At 41.0% G+C, this 18,120-nt stretch overlaps 1 protein-coding gene across 1 annotated transcript in view; it reads left to right on the forward strand.

The window, feature by feature from the left end:
- me1 (malic enzyme 1, NADP(+)-dependent, cytosolic) overlaps positions 1 to 9,572 on the forward strand; it is a 468,354-nt gene extending 458,782 nt beyond the window's left edge. The window contains exons 13-14 of the mRNA XM_080192688.1: positions 7,211 to 7,309; positions 8,747 to 9,572. Of these exons, the coding sequence (XP_080048814.1) occupies positions 7,211 to 7,309; positions 8,747 to 8,914 (267 nt within the window). The 3' untranslated portion in view covers positions 8,915 to 9,572. The remainder of the gene's footprint in view (positions 1 to 7,210; positions 7,310 to 8,746) is intronic.
- Positions 9,573 to 18,120: the final 8,548 nt, after the last annotated feature.

An 18,120-nucleotide genomic window follows, 5' to 3' on the forward strand; every position in this document is an offset into this window, starting at 1 on the left:
GTCCAACGACTGAGGGTGGAAACAAAGTTATCACACACTATCATCATTGGTAAGGGAGGGTATGTCCCCATTGGTAGGCCCCTTTGAACAGGGGGGGAGTTCCTCCCCTCACAGACTGAAGACTTCCAACCACCCCACCTGCCCCCAAGATCTACCCACAGACAGATTGCCTCCCACAACTCCGCAGGGCATCCCCATTCTCCTATGCCCCATATCCCTGGTATTTCTCAGCTCTGTGGTTTCTGGGATTTAGTCTCAGTCATGCCATGGCATCTCTTCTGGCCAATGCAGCAATGTGATTGGATAGGCTGGAGAGCTGGCTGATTGCACTCCAAGACAGGACTTCCATCCAATTGTGAGAGAGCCTCCCACCTCTGCTACCACTGCCAGTCAATGCTCAGTAGAGCATGAAATAGCAGTGGGTCTGGCAGAGCGGCAGGTACCAAGCGCTCCTGAAAATTCAGGCCTTTGAGTTGCATTATGCCAATTGCACATGTTAAATTCTCTCTGCCTTGGTATAAGTTTTTCAGTATCAGTTTTCAGGTACTTGGCAACTTCAAGCCTTTTTTTGTAGAACAATTTTGATAAGATGGTGGGCTGCTGGTGTCATTTTTCTTTGCAGTAAAGTGGTCACAATAACTGCTTTGTTGAATGTGATTGATTATAATCAGGACTTTTGTTGCTAAAATAGCAAATGCTGTAAACAACATTCAGCTTTTTTAGACCTAATTTGCACAGAAAGATGGTTTAATATTTCCTCATTGAACTTTCAATATAGCACTTATAGCTTTATTCTGCCCTCTGGTGGCAGACGGCTGTTGCAGCAAACTATTCGAATTATCAGCAAATGTATGGCAAAAACAACACACATGGGTTTAGTCCAGATTTTATTTAATTGCTATCCAGTAGACTTTAAGTAAATTTTCAGGATGGCATGCATTTTGGCCAAAATATAATTTTCATAGGTAATTTATATATAAAACTTCTGAGCTGTGTCCTACTTTCCTCTCTATAAACTTGAGGTCACCCAAACTCTGGTGCCTTTGTCTTAGCCCACAGCAGGTCCCATCGTGCTATTACCTTTGTGCCCACTTACCTACATTGGCCTCCTTTTAGCAATATCTTGATTTTAACATTATGATCCCTGTTTTCAAATCCCTCCATGTCCTTGGCCCACCCCTAGCGTGTCATCTTTTCCAGTCCTACCACACTCCAAGATAATTGCATTCATTTTGTTCTAATCTCGTGTGCTTTTCAAATTATAATTTCTTCATCATTGGTAATTGTATCTTCTGTAACCTCAGCTCTGGATTCCTCCTCTGTGCCTTTCCATATCTTGATCTCACTTTTCTTCTTTAATGGTTCTTGAAACCTTTTTGATCATCTATTCTAACATTTCCTATTGTGGTTTAGTGTCATACTTTGTTTTATAATGCTCTGTGAAGCATCTTGGGGATGCTTCATTATATTAGAAGTGCTATATAAATATAAGTTTTTATTGAAAAAAAGCGGCCTTTTTAAGTTAGAACAATCCAGATGTGGTTACTTTCCTCATGATTGTTTGGACATCAAACAACTGCCTTGGAGCTAAGGTTATAATTTGTTTCCTTGATAAGAGAAGTATAATCTTTGTTTCTATCTAATGTTAAAGAAGACTGGAACTTGTCATATTAAGTATCCTGTATTAAATATCAATTTTTGTATATGATTCTCATTGTAAATCCTGTAGATAAAAATGGGGCAAATATTTGTGTTAAAGGTGTCATGCGATGTGACTACGCGAGTTATTTTATTTGATTATTCCAATCCACTTCTAGCTGACTGCCATGTTCTACATTCTGTGAACTGGACGTCATCCAAGACTCTGCACATTTTTCTGGGCAGGGATGCAGTGTGGGGTGGAAATTATTGGCACAGTGGTGGGTAGGTGCACAAAATTGTGCCGTTTCACAGAACCATCTTGCTCCCAGTTCATTTTCCCAGAAGCAGTGACCTCGTTAAAGGCCTTTTAAGATTTGTGTTCTGAGGTTGAGTGGAATTACCTGACATTGGGAAACCATGCAGCCGCTTGAAGGCAATTTCTTGGTAGTAGACTGGGTGAATGGGTACGTTGGGGATTGTCAGCTCAAGGCAGGCTTAGAGGCCCGTCGTGCCTGCCTGGCTTAAGCTGCAGCTGGAGGTAACTGTGGAGGAATTTTCTCTCCAAAGTGATGACCCGGCTGCTGAAGCCATTTGTTAATCCAAAGTTTTAGTTGAAGAGAGAATGTCTCCATCTAGAGACACCCCTTAATTACCTCAAAAACATCTAGCTGCTTTTCCCATGCCAGAGAACCTCCAGTTGGCCCTCTCACTTAGAGACCCTGCCTGCCATACACTAATTGTCCAATTCACACCACCACCACCACCACCACCCCTCCCCTCTCTCTCTCTCTCTCTCTCTCTCTCTCTCTCCCCCCCCCCCACTCCCCCCACCATTTGATCATGACATCAGGGTCCAAAAATCTTTCAGGAAAGCCTGCCCCAAACCTACCCAAGAATTTCAAACTATTCCTCGAAATTCTTTTGCTCTGCTACAGTACGGAACATGTTTTGGGTGCAATTACTGCTTATTTTATACCTAAATTATCTCTGACACTTTTTAGCCTGTTGGGCTATATTATCAGTTTCCCATTGAAGCTTTCTTTGGCATTCTAAATAATTAGTTACATCTCCTAGTTTGTTTTCTGTTTATTATTGACTTCAGTGACTTCTGTGAAAAGTTAGTTGATTTCCCTTGATGTTTCATGTGGCAGTTCATGACCATGTTTTCAAATCCAACAAGATTAGAACAAGAATAATTGGACCCAGCTGAGAAGCAAAAGAGCAAGAGAGAGGCAGAAAAATGGAGTAGGAGAGAGCAGAGGGTAATTGAAGCAGGTGGAACATAGGCCCTAATTGGCCTATATCCAAATCATTGATCTGCACAATTGAGCAGGATTTATCTTCAATCCAGAGACTGCAGATACTTTGAGGCCTGTCTAACTGCAGTGAGGAGGAAGAATAGTACCTATTTAACTTTATAGAAATCAGGTTATTTCTATGTAGAGATTCCTTACAAATGTTATTCCAAAATATTTCAGCTTACACATTAGCTCTTAAGATACTTTGGATAGGCAGATACAGATAGGCAGTCCAATATTTGTAAATGAGTTTAAGAAAGATTGTTAAGCAACAATATTTTTGATATGCATGAACTGCTTAGACAGAAAAGTCTATGACCCATGACAGTTGAGAGGGCATATGGATGGTTGTGTGTGCGCTGCTTTCAGTAGCTTGTGATAGCAGCATTCTACTTTCTAGTTGAAGTGTTAGGGAATTGTTCCCTTGGTATTCCTCCACTTCCTCTTCCTTTTCCCTTAAACGAAGGCAGCTGCCAGCAAGCAATAACACGTCTCCAGAAACTAACCCCTGTGCCTGAGCACTTTATGTCCTATTGAATAGCACAGTGGATAGCACTGCTGCCTCAAGTCCAGGATCTGGATTCGATTCCTGCTTGGGTTGCTGTCTGTGTGGAGTTTGTGCATTCTCCTTGTGTCTGTGTGGATTTCCTCTGGGTGCTCTGGTTTCTTTCCACAGTACGAAGAAATGTGGGTTAGGTTGATTGGCCATGGTAAATTGCCGTGTAGTGTCCCAGAATGCGTAGGTTAGAGGCATTAGCAGATATGTGGGGTTATGGGCATAAGGCTTGTGTGGGATTGTTGTCAGTGCAGACTGGATGGGCCAAATGGCCTCCTTCTGCACTATAAGATTTCTATGGGCACGTTACCAACCCCAAGAAAAATCAATGTCAATCATCTATTTCAAACCCTTTTGAACAACAAGTACAGGACAGATACCCATAATGGTCAGGATGGTTATCACCTCCCTTGTTTGTCACCCTGCTTAAGGTCAGTTTTTTTAGTTTATATCATGCTGAGGATCATATCCTGGCCCTTTCTAAACACCACCATAGAATGTCATCCTACTAATTTAGGAATGTCAATATGGCAACCTGAATCAATTGACCTTGCCATTTCCAGGGACTGTTTAGAAATTATTGCCTTTTTAGAAAGCTTTTTAGTAAAGTTTATAAGTATTTTATACTATGCAGAAAATACCATTTTATGCTGAGCCTTGATTTCTTCTAGCTCCCCTCCATCTTTCCCAGCTGTCTGTTGGCAACATAATCCGCTGAGCAGTGATATGGAAAGTCAGTAGATCTTCTAGTGCTTAAAAAATGTGTAATTTCCATATTCTCTATTACATTAACACAACTCATTGGATCCTTCTAACATTTTCACTCTTTATTCAGTGCAAGTTGTCTTTAAAGAGCATTATTACCTGCTGAAATTTGCACCAAAATGATTGCAGCAAATATGTTCTGATGCAATGTTTCATTTTGGCTTTGTCTTTTGATGGTCTTGGAAACACCATAAGGTGTTTGGATTTTCCTGTTTTCTCCAGCCAGTTCTTGATTGTTGGATTTTCCATTCTTTACTTGTCCTTTGTTGTAGTTCCCTATAGGGTTCTTCGAGCCTGCTCTGCCATTCATTCAATAAGATCATGCTGGATTTGGTTGTGGTCTTCTCTGTCTCCCCCCATAACTCTTTACTCATCAATAAAAAATGTGTCTTAACTCTACCGTGAATACATTCCATGTCCCAGCCTCCACAGTTTTCTCAGGAAGACGATTCCACATACTAACAACCCTCTGAGAGGAGAAAATTCTCCTTATCACAGTCTTGAAAGCAGACCTCTTATTCTTAAACTGCATCTCCTAGTCCTAATATTCCCATCAAGTGGAAATATCCTCTCATATTTATCATGTCAAGTCCTCTTAGGATTTTGTATTATTTCAATACGAACACATCTCAGCCTTTTAACTCCAATAGATATGGGCCCAACCTGTTCAGCTTTTCTTTATAAAATAATCCCTTCATCCCAAGGAGTAGTTGAGTGAATCTTTCTTGCACTGCTAATGCAATTATATATTTTTTCAAATAATGAGAGAAAACTGTGCATAATATACAGATCTGGGCTTACCAATGTCTTACCTTTACTCCTTCTTCCTTGTAATATATGTCAACATTCCATTTACTTATCCCTTGCTGTACTTGCATATCAATTTTTGTGAGATCCCACCGTGCCAAGAAGTTCTGTAATATCTTTCCAATTAAATAGTATACTTTCCAATCTACCTATCAATGTGGACAGGTTCATATTTTCCCACATTTCATTCCATCTGCCTTTTTTTTGTGCACTCACTTAATCTAATCCTTTTGCAGATCTCTACTCCTCTTGATACTTGCTATCCAATCTATCTTACTGCAATTGGTAAATTTAGCAACCGTACCAAATCACTGATGTAGTTTATAAGTGGTTGAGACCCCAGCACTGACCCCTATAGCACTCCACTAGTTACAGCTTGCAAACCTGAAGAAGACCGTTTATCTCTACTGTCTATTTCATGTTAGCTAACCAATCCATCATGCATGCTAATATATTACCTACTCCACCATGTTATTTTGTATTGCAAGGCAACCTTTGACGTGATACATTGTCAATTGCCTTTTGGAATTCTAAGTACACCACTTTATCTACCCTGGTTCCCCTGCCTGTTAATTCCTCAAAAAACCTCTAATAAATTAAATATAATTTCACTTTCACAAAGCTATGTTGACTTTTCCTGATCAGTTTATGATTTCCTAATTTACACTGTAACTTCCTTTAATAATGGATTCTATAACAGATGTTAGGCTAACTGGCTTATAGTTTCCCACTTTGTCTCCCTCTTTTTTTTTTGAATGCAGATGTTATATTAGCTATTTTCCAAATCCTCTGGAACCCTTCCAGAATCTAAGGAATTTTGGAAGATTAAAGCCAATGCATTTATGATCTCTGCAGCCACTTCTTTTAAAATCCTACCATGCAGACCACCTGGTTCTGGGAACGTGTCAGCCATTAGGTCTAATTGTTTTCCCAGCACGTTTTCCCTAGTGATGGTGAGTGTTTGTGTTCCACCCCTCTGTTCACCTTTTGATTTTCAAATATCTTTGGGACATTTTCTAAGTTTTTTTTACAGTGAAAACAGACAGCAAGTACTTCTTCAATGGCTCCTATTTTATTATCAGTTCCCCAAACACACTCTCCAGAGGATAACACTGGCACGACTTGCTTTTTTTCTATTCCAATACTTGCAGAAACACTTAACGTCATTTTTATTACTAGCTAGCTTTCTCTCCTATTCAACTTTCTCCCTCTTTATTTTAGTTATTCTTTGTTCTTAAAGTCTTTCTGTTTGAAGGTAATTATTGCCAATTTACTATTATCTCATTGCCCCAGAAAATTTTAAATGTACCAAGGCCACATTGAGACCACAGAAGTGGAAAATGTCTTGCGGGTTCGGGAAATAATATGCCCAAGATGGGATTAATGCATGAGGAATATTCAGGATGCCTGAAAACAAATGTGCCTTTTTAAAAATTATTTATAGAATCTTTGCTGTGCTATATTGCTGTAACTTTACTGAAGTTTCCTATTTCATGGTGTTTTTGAGATGTTATAGTTAAAACTACACTATAAATTGCCATTGTGAAAGGGGTTTCACTGTTGATCTGTGGGCTGCAATGAAAGAAACTCCTCATTTTTCACATTGACTCTAGCAGGAGACGGGAAATATATTCAATAGTTAATTCTGAAAACTGATGAAATTGGGCTGAGTTGGCAGGGAATGTGGGCATTGTGTTTGAGGCAGCACACAGGATGGCACAAGCAGAGTTGGTACAGGGCTGGAAGGTATTCAGCACTTCACAACTTGAAATGAACTAAGAGGTCTGGAGCCTGCCATCACTCTGGGAAAACAATAGCCAGTATCAGTGCTCTGGAGTAGGACTGTGACATGTTGGTGCTTCAGGAATGGGGCACTTCTGAGATTTTGTATCACTTGGAAAAGTGACAGGGCCTACAGAAGAAACAGCGCTCAAGAGCATGTGTGGAGCACAAGAATGGTTTCTAAAAATGGAGAGATAATAACAGAAATGAGGGTTTGTTCTGTGATTGCACAATTTGTTTCACTGTTGTGTTGCTATATGTGAAACTAGTAAAAATCACTCTTATTGAAGACATTAGCAATATTATTTAATTTTAATAATATTACAGAAACCTGGCCCTAGTGTGCTTTTATTTCTTCCAGGCTATAGTTGCGCAGGTACTTGAAGAGCATTTGGCTGCAGGTCGCTTATATCCTCCACTTAACACCATCAGAACTGTTTCCTTAGCGGTGGCTGTAAAGGTAACGAAATTAATCAATTTATCATCTGTAACTTTTTTTGACTAAAACATTCTCATTAACAGCAGTCCTTTGAAAGGTTTCTGTATGAAAAATATTATCAGTAACAGGGCGTACTAGATGTTTCTTTCCAAATGTTGCATTGTTTTGTTGAACATTCAACTGCCAACTTCTATAAAAGGCACAGGCTGACTCGAGATCAATTATTCTGGTCCAGCAGAATTGGAGTAGGGGAACAATTTGGCCCAGAATGGGAAGGGAGAGAGCAGAGCTAGAGTGACATGGGGAAGGAGGATGGAAAATAGAAGCAGAGAAAACAGGTGAATGAGAAATGACATGGGGAGGATGTGAAGAAAGGAGAACATGAAACGAGAGAGTAGAAGCAGTGAATGAGAGACAGAATTGAAGTCCAAGATATAAAAGGGAGTTTAGGAACAGATAGAGCTGGGGCAGTTGGTGCACAAATTCTTCAAGGTGACAGGATAGATTAACAATCAAAGCATACGGGAACCTGGACACTTTAAGTTAAAAAAGGGTCCAAAACCCTGTGTCTTATTGGAGTTTAAAGGATTGCTGGAGGATGAAGTTCAAGTTGAGCAAATAGGATGGTGTGTAGGACCAGCAGTTGACCTTGCAATAGATGCACAGTGAAATGGCAGGGAAGAAAGATTGGGGTGCGTTTTGCTCATGAGAAGCTTTTAGTCTGAAAGGGAGGGTCTGTAGGAGAGAAACTAGGCAAATAAGTGGGTGAGGAGGGAGATTGTTCAAGAGTCAAGGAACTATTAAAATTCTGGTTTTCTCTTTTGTTTACACATTATAAAAATGTCTGAAATAAGAACAAAAAAAATGCTGGAAATATTCAGGGTAGTCAGCATCTGTGGAGAGCAAAACAAAGTCATTAGATGAAAAGTTATTGATTGGAAGTATTGCATAAGATTTTCCAGTTGTACTTGCCCCAAAACTAGAAAACCCCATCTGAGGTCAACAGACCTTTGTGTGGTCAGCTTTCCACCCGCTACGATTACGGCAATGGGTGGGACGGAAAGATTTTCCTATTAACTCTGCTTCTCTTTCCACAAGGTTCTCTTTGACCTGCTAAGTATTTCCTGTTAAGTATTTTTGATTTGATTTAATTTTAGGTTCCTAGAATTTAGTGTTTTGTTTTTCTGAAACTGGTCTCGTTTACTTACCAGTTGAGCTATGGGTGTGGCAGGTGCTTATTGCAGGTTTTCTGCTGCGATATATATAGAATGCATATTTAGAATAACATGAGGGTGATTCTATCAAGGTTAAAGGAATGACTTTCATAAAGCAAACATTCTAAAAGCTGCAGATCACAATTGAAACGATTTAGGACTTTATGAAAAGATTCAATGAGTGCATGACTCTGACCAAGTTTCTGATGTGGGACTGAACCTTCTGTCACATCTTTCTTTACAGATTGTTGAATATGCATTCAAAAATGGAATGGCATCTTTATACCCAGAGCCTGAAGACAAGGAGATGTTTATCAGCTCCTTAGTTTACAGCACTGACTACGATGAGTTTCTAATTGATTCCTATACATGGCCTGAAGACGCCTCAAAGATTCAAACAATCGAAAAATGAAAGCAGTTTCCTGAGGGTGTGGGCTTTCACATCAGTTTAAATCATATGGAAAATTAATCATTAGATTCTCTAATAAATTTTTAATTTGCTTCCAGTTGTTTTGTTTTCCGATGTGGATGAATTTGTCCTATAACTGGAAGTTTTTCTTTTATTATCCTATGATCATCTTTCATTTCTAATTTTCTATATCTCACATGGCTGTGACACTCATCTGTTATTCTCATTCACTGACAAGAGGAGGACATTAAACATCACCCAACTGAATTCCTTTTATTCGTTCTGCTTGATGCCACTGGTACTTAAATCTGGTCTTGTAGTTGATTGCAGCACTAGACAATGCCACAAGTCGTTATTTGAAGCATCTTTAGCAGCATTTCTGCAGACAATTAGAAGCCATTTTTGCATTGTCCATACTGAGATACAAGAATAGTTAAAAGCGAACAGACGATTTAGCCACTTGTTCCCATCCCAAATTGGCAAATGTAATTTTGAACTGAACATGGCAAGGGCACATGTCCTTTTTAACTATTTAGATTGAGTTCAGATGGCATCATTTGGACATACCTACTATTTTTACATCAATGCTAAGTGGGGGAACGATGGTGATTTCTCTACCAGGAGCTGCAACAAGGTCCAAAATTACCTCAATAAGGAAAAACCAGGAGACCTTATGTCTATTGCCCTGGTTATCCCCATGTTCCCTTTATTCACAACTCCCCTGCTGATTATTCTTATCCGTGCAACTTCTGTCTGGCACCGTTCCTGCAGGTCCCTGGCAGCAGCCTTCTACTTACTAAATCTTAATGAGCGAGCCACCATTTCCTGGTTGTTACAATTGGGAAATAGTCAAGCAACTTGCCATTGAGATCCAACTGTTCAATGCAGCACTCTCTCTGACTGCACCCAGATATCCTAGATGCCCTCATGACCAGGAGTAAAGTTAGGGCCCACCATTTTTCTGGTTAAATTATTTGGATCTTAGATGACTCCGAGGGAAAATAGCCCCTTATATAAAATAAGATTGCTTTCTGATATTAAGTGAATACGTTACTAGGAATCTGTTAATTGCTGCTGTGATCTTTGTTCTATTTGTAGACAAACCTTTACATTTTACTATGCAGATGGTACTGATTTTTACTTTAGAATATAGCCTTATGTTAATACAAAATATGCATTTGGCATAATATTCCACTCACCCAAGATTTTCCAAAATAGCATGAATTTGATTAATGAGTAATAAGTAAGAAAGTTTTCAGATTCATCATGTTATGAACTTTTTCAGTAGTGTTTTTACTTAAGTAATTAATTTGAATTTCAAGAGAAAATAACTACTTAATACTTGAAAATCTCCTTAAATCATCAATATCGGGTGGTGGACAAAAACGAGGGCTGACAAGCTAGGTGTGCTTTAAAATAAGATGTTCGGATATGATGTTGTTACCCCTTTCCCCTTCTTAGACAAGTGCTGTAACTTAAATTCCAAAAATTTTTTGAACCATAATGTGGCTCTTCCAAAAATCGTACAGTCATAAGTGGGATCCTATATTTCAGAAATATATGCATGGTTTACAAGTTGCATAGAAAAAAGAAGTGTTGGGAGTAGAATTTGTGCATTTCTGTATCAGTTATGTTGTTTTCTCCAATATAAGCAAATTTGTAATATAACTCTATTAAAATACAAGGGAGAGGCTGAGTACTAAAAATGCATAGTGCTGGATAAGTTGAGGTAAATCTGGATATATTGTGATGAATGCCCTTTTGTTCTGGTAAATTTGATAAATATAGAAAACTAAGTTGGAAGCATGAATTTAAAAATTGGTTTCATAAAGCAGGTTATGGAAGAAGCTATCCTTGGTCTTTCTGACCATTGAGGGAAGTGGGGCTGGGGTGGTGCCAGCTAATTTTGCATAGCCATTTATCTTATGTCAATACAGCATATGATAATTTGGAATAACCTTGTATATTATCTGTCCTTGGTCTAACATCTTAATAAATAATTATCAACTTGAATTCAGAAAAGGAAATGTTCTCAACATCGTTGAGTTTCCTTTTGTGATGTGATACACAAATTGGACTGTTGAAAGCCTGTCTGACACTTTTGCATGACAGGTATTCAGTTAAGCTTAAAACTATGCAGATCCTGATAAACATTTGGAATGAATAAGAAATTGGCTAATAGAAAATAGTTAGGAGTTATATGGGGCTAAGAAGGAATAACTGCTGAGAGGAATCAGGAATAGGAGTGTTATTGCTTTTAAGTCACAAGAAAGATTTGGGGCATGATGCTACTGGCTTTCATGCTGCACTCCTGCTACACTGAAGTTGGGGAGTTTGGTGCCTCACCAAATCTCCGCTCACTACAGTGAGATGGAAAAATCTCACCGGCATAAACAGCCGTAACAGTCCAGCCTTGGATTCAGAAGTCCAATATATTTGTTCAAAATTTTCTGATTATACCAACTAGGAAACTGGTCATCAAATACAAAACGAGTTGATAAAATGTGAATGAGCAGTAAGAAAATTACTATGAACATATAGAATATATGACCCACCACTGTTCTACATCACTTAAGGCCCTCCTTAAAAATTACCACTTGGATTAGGCTGTTAGTCACTTGCAATACTTCCTCCTTTGGTGTTGTTATTTTTGTCCAGTTACAGTTCCAGAGCTGCTTGTATTAACAGTGCAGAATAAAGACTGTTCTTGTTGCCATTTTACTGACTCCTTTACTTTTGTATCAGAGAAATTTCATACACAATTTTTGGAAAGGTAATGGTGAGCCATCTTCTTAAAACACTGAAGCCCATGTGGTGTAGGTATACCCACAGTGCTGTTAGGGAGTTTGAAAATTTTGACGTAGCGACAGTGAAGGAATGGCATTATATCCCTAAGTCATGATGGTGTGTGGTTTGGAAGAAAACTTGCAGGTGGGGGTGTTCCCAAGTGTTTGTTGCCCTGGCCTTTTGAGATGCTAGTGGCCAGGGGTTTGGAACAGGCTGTGTCAGGAACTTTGATGAGTTCCTGCAGTAGAAACCCCAGTCTTTACAGGATAGTTCACTCCTGTGTGTCCAGGGTGCACACCATTAGTTGTGATTACTGCCATTTGCAAAGACATTTTTGTTTCTTACATTAATGTTATGTTCTTTGGCCACGTACGTTCGTTTGCATTTTGAGGCAAGGATGTTGTTTTACGGTATTCATGTCTTGCTTATAGTTTTGGGGCATCTTTACTTACTACAAAATGGGTAGGTGATGTACAGGTTAGAGAGTGAATAAAAGGGGTCCCACCACTATATATGTATCTTCAGTTGCAAAAGTAATTTTCATTGGGATAGAAATGGGGGTCCATGAAACTTTTGTAAAATGGGTGGGGGTATCTGAGATGCAAAGAAGTAGAGAACCTCTGCTCCAGGTTGCAGTTGCAAAGTAATTTAAAAAGGGAGGAAATAGAGATCAAGGGCCAGATTTACCAATTGGAGGCTAAGTGCCAGATCTGGACGTAAAACAGATCCGAGCCCAGAATCCCTGTTCCAGCGCGCCCATACACTTTTTGCCGGCTTCAGTCCAGTCCGTGCTGTGGGGCGCGGCTTAGCACTGCCAGAACAATCAGAGCTCTGAACTGCACATGTGCAGTTAGAAGAAAATCTGAAACAGTGCGCCCGGGTGCGAAAGACAAAACAAAACAGAGCCGGGGTGGGGGGAGAATGAACTGCGATCGGACCCCCCAGGAGGCAGGTCCCTCTGACAGACGCCCCCCAATCAAAACCCCCTCCCCCGCAGCAGAGTACACTCCCAACCTTCCTCGATTCCTGCTGTCCTTCCACCATCCTTCTGACCTGCACTCATTGATGTGGAGATGTTGGCGTTGGACTGGGGTGAACACAGTAAGAAGTCTCAACACCAGGTTAAAGTCCTGTTGGAGTTTAACCTGGTGTTGTGAGACTGCTTACTGCAGTTGTTGGACAGCCTGCAGCACCTTGGCCTTCTGGCGTCTGCTGGAAAGGTGGGGGGAGGTGGGGGAGGGGGGGTGGGCTCTGATGTATCTCTGGTTGGGGGAGGGATGGTGGAGGATGGGTGGGGGGGGGGGATGGACTTGGGAGAATCTCCACCACCACCCCCCCCCCTCTCCAACCAGAGAAGGCGGGGCGGGGGGCGCAGGGGGTGGGGGGGGTGGAGTCTGCGAAGGGTGTTCGAGGAGGATGGGCTTTGGAGCTTCCCCTGCAGAATAGGAATCCGCTTCGGATTTTTATTCTGCAGGTTGATAACAGCGCGGATCTGCAACGGACCCGAAGGCGGTAAAGTGGGATTTGGCAGTAGAGTTGGGCGCGCGGTTCACTAAATTTGATTTAAATGCATACCAAATTGGGTGTCGGTAAAGGCGCGATCTGCTCGGTTTTGGGTGCAGGTAGTGTTACAGGCCCGACGCCTGAATTTACTGCCATTTCGGGCCCCAAGGCAACAAATTAATTATCCAGTGCACTTTGGTAGTTGCTGAAGTCTCTCTTTTATTGTGGTTTTAGCTATGAAGTATGCCATTCAGGCCATCAAAGCTGCTATGTTAAGCATGATCATTACTTTTTAATTTTCAGATAGCAAGAGTTTCAATATTTTTACTTTTTGGGTTTACTGTCTTTGAGAATAGTTCAATGTGATATTTGCCTACATCACTGCTGATATTTAAGGCCTAGAAATCCTCATGACTTGGCAGCATTTAAACAGTTGTTGGGAAAGGAAAAGCTGGGACCATTAGACCATGATATCAAACCAAAAATGCAGTTGGGGCCTTAGCATGGATGCAAAGTGGCAATATTTTTAAAATCTTTTAAATGTAAAAAACACCATTTGGCAAAACAGCCTCTATCCAGTGGCGTCTGTACTCAATTTTCATTAAATATACATTATTTCACAGGATGTGGGCGTCACTATCTAGGCCAGCATTTATTGCTTATCATTACTTGCCCTTAAGAAGGTGATGGTGAGCCACCTTCTTGAACTGCTGCAGCGTACATGGTGTGGGTACGCCCAAAGTGCTGTTAGGAAGCAAGTTCCAGGATTTTGACCCAGCGACGACAAAGGAACCATGATATAGTTCCAAGTCAGGGTAGTGTGTGACTTGGAGGGGACCTTATAGGTAATTGGTATTCCCACACATCTGTTGTCCTTGTGCTTCCAGATAGCAGAGGACAAGTGTTTGGAAGGTGCTGTTGAAGAAGCCTTAGTAAATTGTTGCAGTGCATCTTATGATGGCACACCCTGCTACCACTATATTGCTGGTGCAACAAATGAATGTTGAAGGCAGTGGATGTGATGCTAATCAAGCGGCCTACATTGTCCTGGATAGTGTTGAGCTTCTGGATTTGTTGGGTGTTGCACTCATCCAGGCAAGTGGCAAGTATTCCATCGCACTCCTTTATTGTGTTGTGGATGGTGGACAAGCTTTGGGGAGATGGGAGATTAGTTACACTGGATTATCTGTCTTTGACCTACTCTTGCTGTGAACTGTCTTGATGATTCACTTCTGGACCATAATCCCACCACTAAACATAAATGGCATTCTCAAACCTCACACCAAGAATCGATGAAGTATACAGTGAGATGCAGGTACACCCATTTATCTGTAAGTATTTATTTTGTTAAAAGTATTAGTACAACGCATTTTCCATTCAACATTTTCATCACAAGACATTATAGTTTAGACTAGAGGAGTCCATGGTTACTAATCCATTTGAAAAGGGGTCATTCAGATAATGTTTGAAATGTTATATTTAAGGAGCTGTTAGGGAGAGTTCTGGGATGTTGACTTAGCAATGATGAAGTGATATTTACAAGTTATGGTGGTGTGTGACTTGGAGGGGAACTTTCAGGCATTCCTATGTGCTGCTGCGCTTGAATTTTAGATGGTGGAGACCATGGGTTTGGAAGGTACTGTTAAAGGAATTTACTGCAGTGCCTGTTGTATATAATACACATTGCAGCCATTGTGAACCAACAGTGGAGGGAGTGAATGTTAAAGATGATGGTGTTGATCTAGAAACATAGAATTTAGAAGGAGCAATAGGCCATTCAGCCCTTCAAGCATGCTGTGCCATTCATTTGATTAAGTCTGATCATCAAACTCAATCCCGATCCCGCTTTCCCCTATATCCCTTGAATCCCTTTAGTTTCGAGCTATCTACTTGAATGTTGAGCTGCATTCATTCAGGCAAGTAGAGAGTATTCTATCACATTTCTGACTTGTAGATGGTGGACAGGCTTAGTGAGTCAAGTGGTGAGCTACTCTCAGCATAATTCCCAGCATCTGACTTGCTGTTGCAGCCACAGTATTTATATGGCTAGTCCAGTTTCTGGTCAATGTTAACCTCCCAGCATGTTGATAATAGGGAAATTAAGCAATGGTAATGCCATTGAATGTCAAGGGGAGATGGTTCCTTCTTCTTGGAGATGGCCATTGCCTAGCACCTGTGTGGCATGAATGTTACTTGCTACTTATCAGCCCAAACATGAATGTGTCCAAGTCTTGCTACTTGTGGTTACGGATTGCTTCACTATCTGAGGAGTTTCAAATGGAACCGAACATAGCAATCATCAGTGAACATCCAAGCAAACCAAATATACTGGGCAAATAAGACAGTCAGCTGAAGGTTCCCTATATCAAATCGAAATTGATGTTTTTTGTGGGGTCAATAAATGTCCTTGCAATCCTCTTTGCCTCACGCCTGGCTGGTTGTCTTATTGCCTGTGAGGGTCTTCTTCCCTAAGGCTGCTATGAAGTATATTCATTAGGTAAACATTGTAAATGAACCTGGGCTTTACTTAGAGAAGTCCCAGATGAACAATACAACTGACCTATGCCTTCAGCATTCCAACCAAATGCTCTGTGTGAAGCAATGTTCAGTGTCTATCCTAGAAATAGACATCTTCCATTAACCATGCTGTCCGGGTAGCCTTGATTCCCCCACATGAACCTATAAAGACTTGACTTTCTGGCTGCACAAGAAGGCCAGTGGATTGTTTTACAATGAAGTTCAAAATTGAGATACCCTTCTATGCTGAGGTACAAGGACGTGATGGATTTGACCAAGTGATCATGTGTCTAATGAAGCCTGGAGCTTGCAATATTCCTTCTATTTGTGAAGCTGTAGTGCTATATCACCAGGCTGATAGGTGTCAATAAGGGAATGAACTGGCATGCTTTAGCAATGAGTTTGCAATGTACCTAAGTGTTGATGTGCACAGTGGCAGTCAAGACTGACTAGCATAAAATTTCATGGTGGTTGTTACCTTTATTGCCATGGGCAGTGAGTTGCTTTGGTGAAGATGAGCTGTAGCTTTCAGGATGTGGGATAATTGATAAAAAGACCCACCCCTAGCTAGAGAGTCTAGTGAACATAATCTTAGAAAGTGTAGGCTATTTAAGACCAAGGTGAGGAGGAATTTCTTCACTCGGTGTGGTGAATCTTTCGAATCCTCTACACCAGACGGATGTGGAAGTTCCATCATTGAGCATGTTCAAGATAGGAATTGATAGATTTCTGGATATCAATGATGTCAAGGGAAATAAAGGGCAAGAAAATAACTTTAAGATTAATGGCCAGCCATGATTAAATTGAATGGTAGAGCTGGTTTGAAGGATTGAATGGCCTAGTTCTGTTCCTATTTTCCTATGATACCTTCCCTTGCAAAGAGAAGCCTCCAAAATCAAAGCTCCTGGTCCAACTGGAAGCAGCCTTTCCTCATTATGTTCATTTTCTAATATGAATTTACCTATGGCTACATATAGTACATTATGTGGAGATGCTGGCTTTAGACTGGGGTAAACACAGTAAGAAGTCTCTCACCAGGTTAAAGTCCAACAGGTTTATTTGGTAGCACAAGCCACAACTTTTGGAGCACTGCCCCTTCATCAGGTGAGTGGGAGTTCTGCTCACAACAGAGCATATATAAATACAAACTCAATTTACGAGATAATGGTTGGAATGCGAGTCTTTACAAATAATCAATGTAAGTGGAGAGAGGGTTAAGCACAGGTTAAACTGATGTGTATTGTCTCTAGCCAGGATAGTTAATGAGATTTTGCAAGCCCAGGCAAGTTGTGGGGGTTACAGATGGTGTGACATGAACCCAAGATCCTGGTTGAAGCTGTCCTCATGTGCAGAACTTGGCTAGCAGTTTTCGCTCAGGGATCCTGTGTTGTGTGTTGTGAAGGCCACCTTGGAGAACACTTACCTGAAGATCAGAGGCTAAATGCCCATGACTGCTGAAGCATTCCCCAACAGGAAGAGAACACTCCTGCCTGATTGTCGAGCAATGTTCATTCATCCATTGTCGTAGCGTCTGCATGGCCTCCCTAATGTACCATGTTTTGGGACATCCTTTCCTGCAACATATCAGGTAGACAACATTGGCTGAGTTGCAAGAATATGTACCTGGTGGATGGTGTTCTCATGTGAGATGATGGCATCCATGTCGATGATCCGGCAAGTCTTTCAGAGGTTGCTGTGGTAGGGTTGTGTGGTGTCATGGTCACTGCTGTCCTGAAGGCTGGGTAGTTTTGCTACGGACAATGGTCTGTTTAAGGTAATGCGGTTGTTTGAAGGCAAGAAGTGTGGGCGTGCAGATGTCCTTGGTGAGATGTTCGTCTTCACTGATGACATGTTGAAGGCTCCGGAAAAGATGTCGTAGCTTCTCCACTCTGGGGAAGTACTGGACAACGAAGGGTACTCTGTCCATCATGTCCCGTGTTTGTCTTCTGAGGAGGTTGGTGCGGTTTTTTGCTGTGGCGTGTTGGAACTGTCGATCAATGAGTTGAGCACCATATCCAGCTCTTATGGGGGAATCTTTCAGTGTCTGGAGGTGTCTGTTATGATCCTCCTCATCTAAGCAGATCCTGTATATACGGAGGGCTTGTCTGTAGGGGCTGGCATTTTTAATGTGTTTAGGGTGGAAGCTGGAGAAGTGGTGCAGACGCTATGACAATGGATGAATGAACACTGCTTGACAATCACAAGTCAAGAGTGTTTTCTTCCTGTTGGGGAGCACTTCAGCAGTCATGGGCGTTCAGCCTCTGATCTTCAGAAAAGCTTTCTCCAAGGCGGCCTTCACAACACACAACGCAGAATTGCTGAGCAGAGACTGATAGCCAAGTTCTGCACATATGAGGAAGCCTCTACCAGGAGCTTTGGTTCATGTCACACTGTGTGTAACC

Source organism: Carcharhinus amblyrhynchos, chromosome 7 (genome assembly GCF_965287045.1).
Source record: "Carcharhinus amblyrhynchos chromosome 7, sCarAmb.v2.hapA, whole genome shotgun sequence".
Classification (NCBI taxonomy): domain Eukaryota; kingdom Metazoa; phylum Chordata; class Chondrichthyes; order Carcharhiniformes; family Carcharhinidae; genus Carcharhinus; species Carcharhinus amblyrhynchos.